This window comes from Centropristis striata, chromosome 4 (genome assembly GCF_030273125.1).
Source record: "Centropristis striata isolate RG_2023a ecotype Rhode Island chromosome 4, C.striata_1.0, whole genome shotgun sequence".
NCBI lineage: Eukaryota > Metazoa > Chordata > Actinopteri > Perciformes > Serranidae > Centropristis > Centropristis striata.
This window is the reverse complement of record NC_081520.1, coordinates 41,110,025-41,127,254: the sequence shown is the minus strand read 5'-3', so window position 1 is coordinate 41,127,254 and position 17,230 is coordinate 41,110,025. Positions and strand designations below refer to the sequence as shown.

The window sequence follows — 17,230 nt, the reverse complement described above, 5'->3', positions numbered from 1 at the left end:
GAGTGTTCTTTTAACCCTTTATCAGGCAAAGAACTATATTCGGTAACTTCAGGTAATATTTCAAGAAAAAAGTTGCTAACTTACTAGAAAAAAGTTGCAAATTTACTAGAAAAAAAGTTGCAGATTTAAGAGATTCAAAGTGGCAAATCTACATAAAAAAAAGTTGCAGATTTACGAGAAAAAAGTGGGAAAAAAGCTACTTTTTTCTCCCAGATTCACCACTTTAACCTTTAATAGGGCACTCATTGAAATACTTGCAAATTCCAAATTTCAACCCTAGAGAATATTGGAGGATATTACATACTGCCAGAATGTGTAAAAAAAACCATACAAAAATAATATTTTGAGAAAAAAGTTTACAAGATTAAAGTGGCAAATCTACGAGAAAAAAATGCTCAGATTCATGAGATTTAAAGTGGTGAATCTGGGGGAAAATCTTTTAAATCTGCAACTTTTTTTCTTGTAGATTTGCCACTTTAATCTAGTAAATTTGCAACTTTTTTCTCGAAATATTACCTGAAGTTACCAAATATAGTTCTTAAGGATTAAATGTTGGAAGAGGCTGCAGTGTTGCAGCCTGCAGACAGATGAGTGTTTTGTTGTCGTAGAGAGTATTCAGGCAGTCAGGCCGGTCGCTCTCTTCCCATAAAGCACGTGGTTTACTGATCTCAAGTGTTGTAACCTGATAAGCTTGTAGTGACGCTGTAGCCTGCACAGACAGGTATTAATTTAGAGCATATGGAAACCGCTGGAACTCTTTATTAGCATGTGAGGGTGCAGTGTTCTGATTTTTTAACATTTAAATTCAGTTATGAAAGTGTTTGTGGCCTGTAATAGAGGCGGGCACACCTCCTCAGCATGCTTTTCTGTGGGAGGAGGCTGAGAGAGAGAGAGAGAGAGAGAGAGAGAGAGAGGGGAAGGAGGAGTGGTTGGAAAACTGTAATCTGACTCCTACTTTCATTTTGCCGTCCTTTCTGTTTATGAGTCAAACCCACCGAGGGGTGAGAGGTCACATTCTTCGCCCCGCACCCCTTCTCCAATTGGTCGTTCTCCGTCAGGTTTTTGAGCTGATTTCCTATTTCCTGTTGGCTGGCTCACTCTGCCAGGCTGTTGTTTAGCTCCAGTGTGTTCAGGCTAGCAGGTCGGCCCAGGCTAACACGCTCTCTGACAACAGACGTCTGCGGCTCAACAGGATATTATGAAACATGATCTCATGCAGATGCATCACCCAGATCTCTGCAGCAACGTTTTTATGAGCTGATTGACTGCTTCTCAGGCCGACTTCTTCACTTCTTTGTCCCCTGCAGGTTTGATTCTTCGTCTGTCTCTGACCTGAGTGTGTTTTCTTTGTGATACTTTTTCAGAGGCCTAACTGAGCAGAAAGGGAGTAAAGATGAGGGAGGACTGTAGACAGAGAGGGAAAGCAAAAGCAGCACAGAGAGAGAGAGAGAGAGATATTCAACAACTATGGTGGGAACGGAAAAAGTCTGGTGGTCTGTGGTGTAACAGGGGAAATAAGATATGAAAATGCAAGAGGAGGAGTCAAATGAGCACATGTTTAACTCTTTGCTCTGATAGAAAGCACATGTATGAAGGAAAAAAACATGCAGTGACTCAGTTTTGCTGCTTGGTTTCACTGCAGCCATGATGCTGAGTGTTTCACTTACAGTCATCTGCTGGCAGGGACGACCGGCGGCTGGTTCTCTGCATGTACATGTAAGATTATGTTATCTTCTTAATGCTACGAGTAGGAAAGAGATGATTAGTTAGAGCAGCTATTCTCAACCTTGGGGTCGGGACCCCAATTGGGGTCGCGAGATGATTTCTGGGGGTCGCCAAATCATTTTGGAAGTCAGCTCTGTCTCCACTGTGTTAAAGTGTTCATGTGTTTTAATCATTTTGGTCATTTAATGTATTTTTTTTGTCATTTAGTGTTTTTTGTAGTCATTTTGTGTCTATTTTTGTCATTTTGTGGGGTTTTTTTTTGGTCATTGTGTGTTTTTTGTAATTTTATGTCTTTTTGTCATTTTGTGTCTTTTCTGGTCAGTTTGTGTCTTTTTTTTATCATTTTGTGGTCAATTTGTGTCTTTTTTATCATTTTGTGGTCATTTTGTTTCCTTTTTTTGGTAATTTTGTGTCTTTTTTTTGGTAATTTTGTGTCTTTTTTTTTCTTTTTTTTTGTGTTTTTCCTACAAACTTATTTTATACAAAGATTTTTTTGTGTGTGTGTAAAATTAAGCAATGGACATGGCATTTTTCTTGGGTACAAAAGGCTCAAACTGCTCAGTTGACTCTGTGTCTGATTGGACGGGCATGACTCCGCCCCAAAATTAAACAAAATAATTGTCATGGGCAAGATTACGTCAGTCAGACTTTCTGAATGTTGGTTTCGATTAGCTGCCCAGCCACACCTGACCCTACTTGTAGTATTTATGTTGTTTTATCTGTTGCATGGTTTTATGCTGGGCGGCTGTGGCTCAGTTGGTAGAGTTGGTTGGCCCCCAACCGGAGGGTTGGTGGTTCGATCCCTAACCGTCACGGCCTACATGTTGAAGTATTGTTGAGCAAGATATTGAACCCAAAATTGCTCCCGATGCTGCGTTCATCAGTGTGTGAATGAATTCCCAATGGTGGCAGGTAGGGTAGCCCCTGCCACCAGTATGAATGTGTGTGTGAAAGGGTGAATGAGCGCAGTCTGTAGTGTTAAAGAGCTTTGAGTGGTTGCGAATCGACTAGAAAAGCGTTATATAAGTGCAGGTCCATTTACCATGCTGCTGTCTTCCGGCGTCCAATCTAAAAACCCAACCAAATCCCGAAACTTCTTAGATGAACCTTTTGTTGAAAGTCTTTCTTGCAATTGGTGGGGCGACCTCATAGTCTCAAGCACTGAAACTATAGTTTGTTTCCTTTTTCAGAAAAAGTATTGCAGTAGGTTTCAGTGGGTCTGACATGGTTTGATAAATTCAAAAACTGTCGTCATTAATGTTGTGTTTATTCTTTTTCCACAGCCAACCTGCAGCTTCCCTCAGCCCGCTCAGCAGCCGTCCTCCAGGCCGATGGCTCATCCGTCCCGAGGTGCAGCCTCTTCCTCTCGCCGCGGTCGGAGCTCCTCTCATCATAACCGCGGATGCGACACCGACATGCTGGAGCGCGTTCTGAATAAACCCAACCTGGTGGTGGTGGAGGAGCCCATGGAGAGAGGCATGAGGTTTCGCTATGAATGCGAGGGACGCTCTGCCGGCAGCATCCTGGGGGCGTCCAGCACCGAAACCAACAAGAGCCAGCCGGCTATAGAGGTAGACACACTGCAGCTAAATTAGATCTTTGTGTTTGTATCTGTTGGGTCTTTAAGGGGGTTTACTCACTCTCTGTGACAGTTAGAGAGGTTTTTAACCACAGAGGAGTTTGTTTGCTGTGTACACTTGAACCCCCCGTGTGGACGGTGCAGACGGGTGGAGCTGAGAGGATGTGGGTTGTTGGAGTCAATTAGAAAGTCCCCACAAATCCCAGCTCAAGTTCGATGAAAGATGGGCGGTTTCTCGCCTCCACACATACTAAGAACCACTCTCACACATTCACTCTCACCTTATACAAACACCAGCACACAACCAGCACGGCCATCGACCATAGAGGGCCATGGGGATTTCAACGGGACAAAAAGGATTTCTGCAATTTATAGAATTATTTAAGTGAATCTCTAGATTGCTATTTTATTTTTGGCATTTAATATGTTAAATATATGCACAAATACTAACATTAAATAGTGTTAGGGCTTTGATTGACAGCTACTCTGAAGTGCATATTTCTTAGTTTATAAAATGTTCTCAATTTGACACTCTGTTATCTGTGAATTAGACATGATACCTGTTGCAACACTTCCTGTTTAGCAGTAAATGTGTGTGTGTGTGTGTGTGTGTGTTGTTTTCATGTCCCAGATGTGGATGTGTTAACTGATATTTTTCAGTTTTCTCTCCTCTTCTTCTCTGTTTCATCTTGGTGTTCTTCTCTTTCAGATTCAAGGTAACATCGAACACTTAAAGAGAGTCACAGTCACTGTTTCTCTGGTGACCAAAGACCCGCCACACCGGCCCCACCCGCACTGCCTGGTGGGTAAAGACTGCCCCAACGGGTCAGGAATCTGCGTGGTCACGCTCAATCCTCACGTCAACCGCCGCCACAGGTGCTCATCTCTCATTCATCAATTAAATTAAATTAAATTAAATTCAATTGGCTTTATTGGCATGACATCTCTCCCTCCAGCACAATTGATTTCATTAAGTACATTTATTCTTTTCCTCTGACTTTTACTACTTTATTTCTGAAAATGTTCAACTTGTTCAACCTGAAAAACAAACAAAAAACATGACAAACAGTACATAAAAAAAGATCCTACCAGTTCATGGAGAGATTTCATGTACAATTCAGCATACACAGCAACTAGAGGTTAGGAATCGGGCTTGTAACTGGAGAGTCGCCGGTTCGAATCCCGGTACTGACAGGTCTAGGAGTGAAGTGCCCTTGAGCAAGGCACCTAACCCCCCTACACAGTAATGTGCTGCCCACTGCTCCTTGCATGGTGTGTTCACTTGTGTGTAAAAAAGGATGGGTTAAATGCAGAGGTTGAATTTCCCCATTGTGGGATTAATAAAGTAATCTTCTTCTTCTTCTATAATGTGAACAATAGAGGTAATAAGTCAGATATAGAACCATGTGGAGTCTAGGTAGACCAAATATACAAGTTAGAAAACATTTTCTAAAGCATGGAGGGGAACTGATTTCCACTCCCTTAGGGTAACTCTTTTTGCTAAAACTGTGCCAACCTGTTGCAAAACTGGAGGAAGAGTCATGGAGTAGGTGGAGCAACCCAACATCACCAAGATACCAGCAGGGATTATCTTCCTCAGACTCTAAACATCAAGAAATTCTTGCAATTTCTTTTTTTTTTTTAAATATATTTTGTCTTTATTTAGAATCGCATTTCAATATCACATTACAACAGTCATCACTGTTTTGATAATAGACACTGTGATCCATATTTTCAGATTTTTATAAACAAACAAACAGAATTTTGGAGTGTTTCTATCTACAGTTAGTAGTAAAAAACAGATTAAAATTTTTTTATTACTTTATTGCAGGTTATGAAATTACAAATATTAACAGCTTCATCACATATTCAATTCATCCTGCCACATTTATGCATTTTTTACAAGAGGCAGTGCCAAAAGAATAAATAAATAAGTAAATAAGATATTCATTTTTAATTATTTGCATATTCAATGAATTGTTTCATTGAGGAAAAGAAAGATAAGAAGAAAAAAAAAAGAAAAAAACAGATTAAAACATTTTTTTTAAAGAAAGTTACACAATATTAAACAAAAGAAGGGCGTTTCGGGGTGATTTACAATCTCCACTTCTCCCAGATTTCGTCAAATTTGGCTTTATGAAGCTTCACAGAGAAAGAGATTCTTTCCATTACAAATCTTGCAATTTCTAATAGTTTTTCTTCTGTGCCTGCAGCTTTACCAATCTTGGAATCCAGTGTGTGAGGAGGAAAGAGCTGGACGTTTCACTGCAGAAGAGAAGAAGCCAAAACATCGACCCCTTTCAAAGTAAGATCCCAACACACACACACACACACACACACACATTCTTGTACTTCTATCTTTGTGAGGACCCTCATTGGAACAGTGAATTCCCTTGCAAGGTTATAATAGTTTTGGATTTTTCATCAGTTTTAGTTTTAATTGGGTTGTGAATTTTTGTTTTCAAATTCAGTTTGTTTTAATGAGTTTTTAGAGTGAGTTTGCTAGTTTTAGTTTATTTTATTTTTTTTTTGAAATACTTTAGTTTTAGTTTAGTTTTTATTAGCTTTAGTTTTTTTGTAATGGGGTATTTGTTGGGTGGGAGATTAAAAGAGGTCACAGTACATTTTGCCTTTATTTCCTTTGCCTTATCAATCTTCATTATGTGTGAAAAAAGTTGACAAAGACAAAAACGAAGGACATTTTCACTATTAGTTAGTTTTGTAACCACACAACACAGTTTCAGTTAATTGTCATCATCATGTAACCTTTAACCCTTAAAACAAAGTCTGAAATCTCAAAAAAGCCTTTAAAGAAGTGAGGACCGGCCGAAATGTCCTCACTTTGCAAAAATGTCCTCACAATGTTGGTTAAAAACGTGTTCTGGTCCTCACTATGTAGGAAGTACAAGAACACACACACACACACACACACACACACAAACTCGTGAGATCTTTACACACTTCCGTAAATTAAAATTTTAAGAATGATACCATTTCTTATTTCCTCCTGGAAACAGCCTGATTTTGTGTCTTTTCTCCCCTCAGCTGGTCACTCAAAGGGCATTGAAGACATGGACATGAATGCCGTGCGTCTGTGTTTTCAGTGTGAGTTTGAGTGGGACGACAGCAGGAAAGACTGTCTGAACCCGGTGGTGTCCAACCCCATCTATGACAAGAGTAAGCAACACACTCTTTCGTAACCAGCTGCACCAACAACATGCAAATGTATTTCCTCTCTGACGCATTTTTGCATGTTTTTGTTTTTTTCTGCACAGAGGCCACAACTACATCACAGCTGAAGATCGGCCGCTTTAACCAGTACAGAGGTCCCTGCACCGGCAAGACGGAGATCTACATGTTGTGTGACAAAGTGCAGAAAGGTACGTTGTTGTTACATACAAAACAAAACTCACACAGCAGCGTACAGGGACAAGAATCATCCTCAGAACATGAAGAGTTTCATAATGATCAGACTGAGCTCCTGAACTTTAGTCAACACCTACAGTCATGGAAAAAATCCTTAGACTTATTAGATTGTTTTCTTCAATTTCTTGTTAATTTTCCATTTTCCATAGTTTTTTTTTGATAATAACCAAAATCATTATCAAGAAAACCATGTAAAATGGCTAGATATCAGCTCTTAAATGAAACTCTTATGAGCTATTTTTGTTGTTATCATTATTTTTGTCCAAACAAATGAACCTTTAGTTGTACCAGACATTAAAATGAACAAGAAATTAGAGAAAACAAGGGTTGTCTAATAATTTTTTCCACGACTGTATAAATATAAGGTAGCATCGATTCAAAATTAGGCATATTTCTGCAATTTCTGTAAAAATCCTCTCAGGCTTAATGTTTAGTTTATTTTTATCTTTTTTACACCGTGAAATAACTGCCTCTTTTACTCATATAATATTTAACAAAGCACAAAGTAAGAAAGAAAGAACTCAACAAGAATGCTCCTCCTGTTTAAAAAAATGTGATCAATACAAAATATAACAAGTATTTTATTCATGAATGTTAAGTATCATGAACTCAACTTGAAGCTAAGGCACATAAAAGTGGTAAAAGTACACTATTTTTGCTCATTTCTGTAATCCATTACCTTAGGTGTTGAAATGAAGTCTTGTTCTATTCATCAAGAAAATCAACACAATGAACACTTCAGATGGTCAGATGATCTTTTTCTGCAAAAGAAGAATGCATGAAATAACACAGCACAGTAGGAAAGAGAAAAAGGGAAGAAGTACATTAGATGTGCTTTCTGTAAGTTCATCTTTAGGACATTGTAGTTTCCCTCGGCAGACAGATGTGCAGGCGGGTTGTCTTTTTTTCCTAAATCGTTATTAACATTACCTCAAAAATGTCATAAAAGTGGTTTTAAAACACACAGGAGGAGAATTTTAGGTCTACAGTCATAGAAAAAAGAAAAGATCACCCTTGTTTTCTTCAGTTTATTGTACATTTTAATGTCTGGTAAAACTAAAGGTGCATTTGTTTGGACAAATATAATGATAACAACAAAAATAGCTCATAAGAGTTTAATTTAAGAGCTGATATCTAGACATTTTCCATGGATTTGTTGATCATAACCAAAATCATCATCAAGAAAACCATGTTAAATGTCTAGACATCAGCTCTTAAATTAAACTCTTATCAGCTATTTTTGTTGTTATCATTATATTTGTCAAAACAAATTTAGTTTAGCTAATTTAGTTTAGTTTTACCAGGCATTAAAATGAACAAGAAATTGAAGAAAAAGGGTGTTCTAATTACTTTTTCCATAAATGAGTTTGACTGCAGCCTTAGTGTGGTCAATTCAATTCAATTCAATTCAAACAACTTTATTTATCCCAAATAGGGCAGTTCAGTTTGCAGTCTCCAGTCAGACAGCACACAAGACAAAGCAAAAACAAAACAACAAACAAAACAAACAAACAAAACAAAAGCAGGACAGCACATAAACCAAACAATTCCCACTGTCAGTGGCAACAAATCAGTGTGAGGGTAGCAGCAATATCCAGTCCCCAATGGACCACACGGGATAAAAGGAGATAAAAATAGTAGGCACTTTCCATTCAAAAATGTAAAATAATTATAGTTTTAGCTAACATGGCTGCGTGTCGTCCCTTCTCCACAGACGACATCGAGATCATCTTCAGACACGGGAAGTGGAAGGCGAGCGGCGAGTTTGCTCAGACGGACGTGCACCGTCAGATCGCCATCGTGTTCAAGACTCCGCCCTACCAGGACCAGGACATCACGGAGGAGGTGGAGGTCAGCGTGGTGCTGCGGCGCCTCTCGGACCAGATGGAGAGTGAATCTATCACCTTCACGTACTTCCCACACAACCCAGGTCTGTCAGGTTCAACTGTCAGTTAAAACTGACGTAATATCTGAAACAATAACAGCAAGGTTAACTGAATATTTCTGACTCATTTCAGATCCGTATGAGGTGAATCGGAAGAGAAAGATCAAATCAGACATCAGTTTCAGAGAGAAGCCTTGCGTCACAGGTGAGGCTTCAATGGGTTTTTTTAATTTTTTTTATTTGATGTTCCTTTATCCGTGTTTACTTTGTTGCTAAGGCAGGTCGCCTTTGTGTGTGACTTTTAGACTCACACTGAACATGAGCACAGGTTTGTTCACAGAAAAACACAATTTGCAATTCTAGTTGTGCAATTCTACTATAAATTAAAAGTTTAAAAAGTGTGTAAAAATGTCCTTGAGCAAGACTTTGAACCCCAAGTTACCAAAAAAACCTAATAAACTGGCAACTGAGTGTTTATTCAACCCTCTATGGTACGCATTATGATGCCTGTTAAGACAAAAATGTTTGGAGTGCTTTTTTGTCTTAAAATACACAAAACAAACATAACCTGAAGAAATTTTATAATTCTTGTTTTTGTGGAAGTTTTTGGGGTTTGTTAGCCCGTAGGCAACATTGTACCATAACGGTGCACAAGTGAAAAAAAAAATATTCTAACATAATTTATTTAATAAACATGTGTAAAAGATTCAGTAGCTTCAACAGGGTATATTACATAACATTTTTAAATTTAAAAACATTATAAAAGGAACTTTTTTAACCGTTTTTTTGTCTGAATTTTGCCTGTAGGCAACATTGTACCATTGAACCAACGACGCATTAAAATTAATGTCTTGAACAGTCTAGGTGTATGAAACTATCAAAAATGAAGGTTTACTCACCTATAAGTAGAAATATTTTTTTTTCCAGATGAAAAAGGGCCAGGAAATGGCGTTTTGAGTGATTTTTTTTTTTGTGGCTCAAAATGGCAAAGTTGTTTCCCTTGAATAAGTCTGCAAAATAGGGTTTCAATATGGCCTCCTGGGTTTCCTATACTCTTCCCTCTTTTTTAAAGTATCGCATCACTCAAAAACACGCATTATAGAAATTTGACAGGCCCAAAATGGGGATGTTGCCTGAGGGCAACACCGTACCATAGAGCAGTAGTTCTCAACCTTTTTGAGTCGCGACCACCAATTTAACATGAATGTTGTCCGAGACCCCCGCTCACTGAACACAATCTCACACGCACAGTTCAGATCACGCAAAAAAGAAACAAAATGACCAAAAAAGACACAAAATTACCAGAAAAGACAGAAAATGACCAAAAAAGGAAACAAAATGACCAAAAATGACACAAATTGATCAAAAAAAGACACAAAATGACAAAAAAAAAGACACAAAATAATCAAAAAAAGACACAAAATGACCAAAAAAGACACATTAACTCATGAACACTTTAACACAGTGGAGACAGAGCTGACTTCCTAAATGATTTGGGGACCCCCAGAAATCATTTTGCGACCCCAATTGGGGTCCCGACCCCAAGGTTGAGAATAGCTGCCATAGAGGGTTAAGTGCATGAACATCTTGAATTTCCTTTAAGATTTAAATAATATCAAGTTTCAGACAGCAGCTGTCTCAAGTATAAAGTTCTCTCCCTTATAACGGACGTTTCATCGTGTTTCTAACAGCCGTTATGTTTTCTGTAACACAATCTCTGTGTCTCCTCCTGCAGCAGAGAGTAAACCAGCACCGGAGCAGCAGCCCTTCCTCTTCCCGACGCCTCCGGCCATGATGCCTCCCGCCGAGCGGCTCTGCGCCCCCCAGCCCGCGCCTCCTGCTGTAGGGGAAGTTTTTTGCAGCGAACCCCAGGACTCAAACAATACCGCCGAAGTGAACTCCCTCTTAAACCAGCTGCTAGAAAACCAACTACTATGGGACATGATTCCTGACCACAACATCATCATGGCTGCCGGCTTCGACCAGGCGCCGGACGCCACCTCCACATTCGGCAACTTGGACATGAACCTTAACCACAACTTTGGCGCGTTCACGCAGGACTTTTCCTATAACAGCGACTTGCAGTTCAACATGCTGTTCAATGAGAGCCAGGCGCCGCAGCCAGAGGCTCCAGAGAGCAGCATGGTGCAGGTGAAGACCGAAGAGGAGCTATGAGGACGGGACGGGCAAAAACACTCTCCGTCCACTTTTAAAGAATAAATCAGACATTTACCTTCTTGCAGAGAGTCAAAAGAGAATATTGATATCGATCTTATTCTCTGCAAGAAAGTGAAGAAGTGTATTTCCTGAAATGCTGAACTCCCTCCTTCATCCCTCTGCATTTAGAGCCAAACCAGATATATTCCACTCTGCTGCTTGCTCTATGAAATGTGTTTCCCTCTCACCGTGTCTGAACACCTCGCTGGTCGAGGCTTCGGCAACCAGGAGCATGTTAACATTCCTACATATGTACAGGTTATTACAGTTATTCTAAAGGCGCTTTGGTACGTTTCTCAAATATTCCTAAACAATTCTAAAACAGTAATTGCATATCTCAAAGCATTCAATGTATCAACCTCCAAAAGCCTCTAACTTGCTCAAAATCTGTAATTCATCTCTGAAAAGCAAATATTAGTCAGTTAACATGTGGGTGCCATCAGCGGCTTGTTTTATAATTCATTTTTTTTGTTGTTTTTGTTCCGTAGCGCTCAGAATGACAAGTCCTTCTGTCGCTGTTTACAAACAAAATAGTCAAAATGCTTAGCAGTGCACTATGAAAGTATTTTCTGAATTATTGAAAATGCACTTTTTCTGGATGGCACATATCAAATCTCAACAGTACAAAGTTTCACATTACTGTGTGTTGGAGATTGATTGGTCCATATTGACATTTAGACCTTTACTGTTTGCACAGTAACTTGTTGAAGGAACACGTCATTGTTCTACAGAACAGACGGTTTTACAACACTGCATAGAACAAAGAAAAAAAAGACTGAAGACTGAAGAAATGTATATAAAATATGCTTGACAGCAGTGGTGGAAAAACTTGAGTAAAAGTACTAATACCACACTGTGAAATTACTTCACTAAAAGTAAAAGTCCTGCATTCAAAACCAGCAAAATATCAGCATCAAAATGTACTTAAAGTATCAAAAGTAAAAGTAGTCATTATGCAGAATGCCGCCCAAAGACTGGGCTTTTTAGCTACTTAATGAACTGTTATGAGATTTATTTAAAAAATGTCTAAGCACTTTAAATTGATCATGTTTTTCATGTTAAATGTAGTGGAGAAAAAAGTACAATATTCCCTCTAAAATGCAGTGGAGTAGAAGTATAAAGTTACATTAAATGGAAATACTCAAGTAAAGGATCTCAAAATTGTACATAAGTAAAATGTTAATGTACTTGGTTACATTTCACCACTGCAAACTAATGTTGAGATGATTTTACATAACATCAGACGACACCAAATGCTTAAAAAAAGTCTTTATTAGTTTCTGATTCATAGAAAATGGGAACACAGTAAAAATTTCCCCAAACTATTGTATCTTTCTCTCTTTATCTTATCCTATCTTTAACCAAAATCACACATCCTCAGGCTATTCCATGTCGTCTTATCATTCACTCAGCTTCCTCTTTAACCTGTTTCAGAGGCTAAAAAGCAATTAACAATGAAGTAAACTGCAAAAAACTGTAAATAATTATTTGCATGACTCAATATCGACTCAAAAGTGATGAGGTAAGCACTAGTCGTTTTGAGAAATTCAATTCTGATGTGAGAAATGCACCAAAGCAACTGAGAAAAACATCTATATTAAACTTGGGAACAATGGCAGCAGTCACATGAGTTGCCGTGTGTTGTGGTTAATGATCGGTGAGGTCAGACTGAAAACCTGTAATGTTAGTTTAAGGTCTGGTTTGTTTTTTACAAACTCAACCTGACTACTTCCTACATGAAGTTGACCAGGATTTTAAAACACAAAAAGTTCATTAATTCCATTTCTGCTTGTTCTGCTGTTACTCTCTCTGTTGATGCACCAGTTGGCTTGTTTAATATTTAATCCAGTAAAAAGCAATAGAAACCAGCTGCCCTGTTATTTATAGCTCTCTCTCTCTGTGTGTCAGTTCCTATTGTTGTACAGTTTCACTCTCGTGCTTTAACAATCAAATTTTCACTCTCAGCTTGTCACAGCTCCGCCCCCTCACTGTAGCGTCGTAGTGTCACGATTTCAGAAGAAGAAGAAGCAATAAAATGTCAGCGTTATTTTTGTCCTGTTGTTACTTCCTCTGAGCACAATGCTGCCTTTGTGAGGGTTTGTCAAAAGAAAGATTGCAGATGATAAATGGATGAAAGCTTTTTTGACCTTCAGCCACCTGCCTACACACATTCCTCACCTGCATTACTCACTTATAAAAGCAATAAATGCTGCCAACAATAACAAAGTGATGGTTTTATGGTTCTCATGTCTTTAAGTGTCACACAAGACAAGGAATGACTTGTTTGCCCAAAAATGGCCTTTTGTTTTCAAAGACTTGGCCGTCAGATTTTTACAGTAAACCAGACAAAAAAAAAAAAAAAAATCAAGTTCTGCTTTTAGACTGTGGTTTCTGCTGAGTCTTTGTAAAGGCCACATGCTTTTTGGGAAATGTGTCACTCTAGGAATTTTTACATGTTGACACAGATTGGGAAATTAACAGCACTATTGCCTAACCTTCATTTACAAACTTCCAATGGCTAAAATGACATTTGTGAGAACAAAACCTGTCTGTTGCCCCCTCAAAAAAAAGTCCTATGTCGATTTTTGTCAAAAAAGGTCAAATTTTTTAACCCTTTATCAGACAAAGAACTATATTTGGCAACTTCAGGTAATATTTCGAGAAAAAAAGTTACAAATTTACTGGATTAAAGTGGCAAATCTACGAGACAAAAAGTCGCAGATTTAAGAGATTAAAAGTGGCAAATCTGCGCGAAAAAAGTTGCAGATTTACGAGAAAAAAGTGGGAAAAAAGCAACTTTTTTCTCCCAGATTCACCACTTTAACCCTTAATAGAGCACTCATTGAAATACTTGCAAATACCAAATTTCAACCCTTGAGAATATTGGAGGATATTACATACTGTCAGAATGTGTAAAAATCATGAAAATAGTATTTTGAGAAAAAAGTTTACGAGATTAAAGTGGCAAATCTGCGAGAAAAAAATGCGCAGATTTGTGAGATTTAAAGTGGTGAATCTGGGAGAAAAAATTTTGCTTTTTTTCCACTTTTTTTCACGTAAATCTGCGACTTTTTTCGTGCAGATTTGCCACGTTAAATCTCGTAAATCTGCAACTTTTTTTCTTGTAGATTTGCTACTTTAATCTAGTAGGTTTGCAACTTTTTTCTCGAAATATTACCTAAAGTTACCAAATATAGTTCTTTGCCTAATAAAGGGTTAATCAGGCAATATGATTTTGATACAGTGATTATGTTTGTGTGTTAATGTTGGTTTAGAAACTGTGATTACTTTGATTACATATATTTCATTTGCTTAAAGAATATATTTTAAGTTTCATATTTTTTAGACTTGTACATGTAGAACATTGAAAAAACCAAATTATATCTGTAAGACAGAACAAGGCAGGAGGTTTTGTTGAATGTTGTGGAGAAGAGGCCAGGTCAGGACTTGATGTGCCGGCCATCAGAAGACTGTTGCCCGGTGACATGATGTTTCCCTGTATTGATTAAAACTGACGAATCGACGGATCAAGAGGGCGGGACTTCCTGGAAGAAATCTACCTTCATGATTAGTAAACATTAGTATTTAATGGGTTCGAAGGGAGAGAGACGAGGTTCAGACTTCACGAACTGAAACCCGTCTGTGTGTATCAGGGACATGAGTTTTGGACCCGCAGATCTCTGTAAAATGCACATTTCTTGACGTATTGTAATAAAATTATGTTAAACTGAGAACTTGGACGTCTCCTGCTCATCATTCCCCATCAACGATCTGCGCAGAGAAAATAGGTGAAGATTTTGGTGTTGCTGTCTAACACTTTGGTAACACTTTCTATGAAGACTACATCTATAGTGCATTATGAGCGCATTCATAGTGAATTATAATGCTCATTATAATCAATCATAATGCATTATGACTGCATTCATAAACACATATAAAGCTTCATGATGCACTATATCAACAGTTATAAATATAGCTTATAATGACTTATAAATCCAAGTGTCTTATGAGTGCTCTTGACTGGTTATAAACTACAGGCTGACTGATGAGGCTTATAATACATTACAACTACTCATACCCCTCTATACACACACCTCAACAATCAATTGTTATAAGGACTCATAGGATGCCATAAGTATAAATAAATGATCAATGTATGCTTTAAGTAAAGTGAGGTTCATATAGACGCATCTATAATGCAGTATAGCTAATCATGATGTTTCATTGTTGGCGTTAAGTAAAGTGTAACACATTTTCATGCATTTAAAAGAAGCTATGCTGCATCATAAGTCATTATTTATACTTATTGCATCCTATGAGTCCTTATAACAATTGATTGTTGAGGTGTGTGTATAGAGGGGTATGAGTAGTTGTAATGTATTATAAGCCTCATCAGTGAGCCTGTAGTTTATAACCAGTCAAGAGCACTCATAAGACACTTGGATGTATAAGTCATTATAAGCTATATTTATAACTGTTGATATAGTGCATCATGAAGCTTTATATGTGTTTATGAGTGCAGTCATAATGCATTATGATTGATTATAATGAGCATTATAATTCACTATGAATGTGCTCATAATGCACTATAGATGTAGTCTTCATAGAAAGTGTTACCAACACTTTTCATGCCATAAATATAAAAACCAGGTGACATTTGTGCTTGATGAATTAAATAATTAGCATTAATCAGTCAGCTGGTTAGTGGGCATGTTGTTCCAGCACCAGTGATGTCACACCCACAAACCTGTTTTACTAAACCACAAACAACAGAGGAGTTGTTTAAATATTCACCATCGTGTGAACCTGGTGACCTGGTGTGTTGCTGCTGGGTGTGTGTGTGTGTGTTTGTGTGTGTGTGTGTGTGAGAGCAGCTGTTATCTCTGTGTGGACTGAAGACGGCTTGCTGCCGCTGGGAAACTCCACACTGGGCTGGTTTCCAAGGCTCTGATCAGTGCGGAGAGAGAGATGAACATGATTTCCTGTAAAGTGGAAACACTATCGGATGTGGCTGTAACTTGTCAGGACATGTCCACATTATCAGTTGTAACATGGTCATCTGAGAAGTGGTATAGTAATATATATTATTATTATTATTATTATACTTATTCATTCACTTTCTCATCATTCTAAATAGCATACTTCCTACTTTTACACATTTGCTATACCTTCTATATATCTGTTTTTATATCCTTTTATACTACACTGCAGTTGTTTTAAGATCCTTTACTAAAGTAAAAGTACTAATACCACACAGTTTCTCCACTACAAGTAAAAGTCCTGCATTCAAAACTTACTTAACCCTTTATCAGGCACAGAACTATATTTGGTAACTTCAGGTAATATTTCGAGAAAAAAAGTTACAAATGTACTAGATTAAAGTGGCAAATCTACAAGAAAAAAAAAGTCGCAGATTTAAGAGATTTAAAGTGGCAAATCTGAGCGAAAAAAGTTGCGGATTTACAAGAAAAAAGTGGAAAAAAAAAACTTTTTTCCCCCAGATTCAACACTTTAAATCTCGTAAATCTGCGCATTTTTTTCTCGTAGATTTGCCACTTTAATCTTGTAGACTTTTTTCTCAAAATATTATTTTCATATAGGTTTTTTTTTTTACACATTCTGGCAGTATGTAATATCCTCCAATATTCTCTAGGGTTGAAATTTGGAATTTGCAAGTATTTCAATGAGTGCCCTATTAAGGGTTAAAGTGGTGAATCACTTTAAATCTCTTAAATCTGCAACTTTTTTTCTTGTAGATTTGCCACTTTAATCTAGTAAATTTGCAACTTTTTTTCTTGAAATATTACCTGAAGTTACCAAATATAGTTCTTTGCCTGATAAAGGGTTAAGTAAAAGTACAAAAGTGTCATCATCAAAATATACTTAAAATATCACAAGTTAAAGTACTTGTTATGCAGAATGGACCCACTCAGATTGTTATAAATATATTCTAAATATATTATTGTATTATTATTTTTGATGCATTTATGTAAGCAGTGTTTTACTGTTGTCATTTTAACTACTTAATATACTTTTATGTGGTTTAGTTTATAAACATACCTAATCAATAGCGGCCATGTAAGTATTTTATGTTTACAATGTGTGTATGTATGTGTGTGTATTTAATGTATGTTTATAATCCAGCTTGTATTTTACGCTGGTGTGACAACTAAATTTCCCCACTGCAGGATAAATAAAGTCTTATCTTAAATTTGAATTAAGTCAGCACATCTGCTATGGTGACAGGATCATTCTTCACTTTATTTTATTTGTATGAAATTCACATTTTTGATCTGAGAATTTTTTTTGTCCCATTAGTATTAAGGATTTAAATATAAAAGCCCTGAAAAGCAAGGTGAAAAACATTTATTTTTCAGGCATTGTTGGCCAAAACCTAA

The 17,230-nt window shown here is 37.5% G+C and overlaps 1 protein-coding gene across 1 annotated transcript in view; it reads left to right on the top strand.

The window, feature by feature from the left end:
• relb (v-rel avian reticuloendotheliosis viral oncogene homolog B) overlaps positions 1–13,158 on the top strand; it is a 16,585-nt gene extending 3,427 nt beyond the window's left edge. The window contains exons 3-10 of the mRNA XM_059330735.1: positions 3,009–3,296; positions 4,014–4,180; positions 5,518–5,609; positions 6,350–6,481; positions 6,580–6,684; positions 8,445–8,660; positions 8,749–8,820; positions 10,351–13,158. Coding sequence (XP_059186718.1) covers positions 3,009–3,296; positions 4,014–4,180; positions 5,518–5,609; positions 6,350–6,481; positions 6,580–6,684; positions 8,445–8,660; positions 8,749–8,820; positions 10,351–10,790 — 1,512 coding nt within the window. The 3' untranslated portion in view covers positions 10,791–13,158. The remainder of the gene's footprint in view (positions 1–3,008; positions 3,297–4,013; positions 4,181–5,517; positions 5,610–6,349; positions 6,482–6,579; positions 6,685–8,444; positions 8,661–8,748; positions 8,821–10,350) is intronic.
• Positions 13,159–17,230: the final 4,072 nt, after the last annotated feature.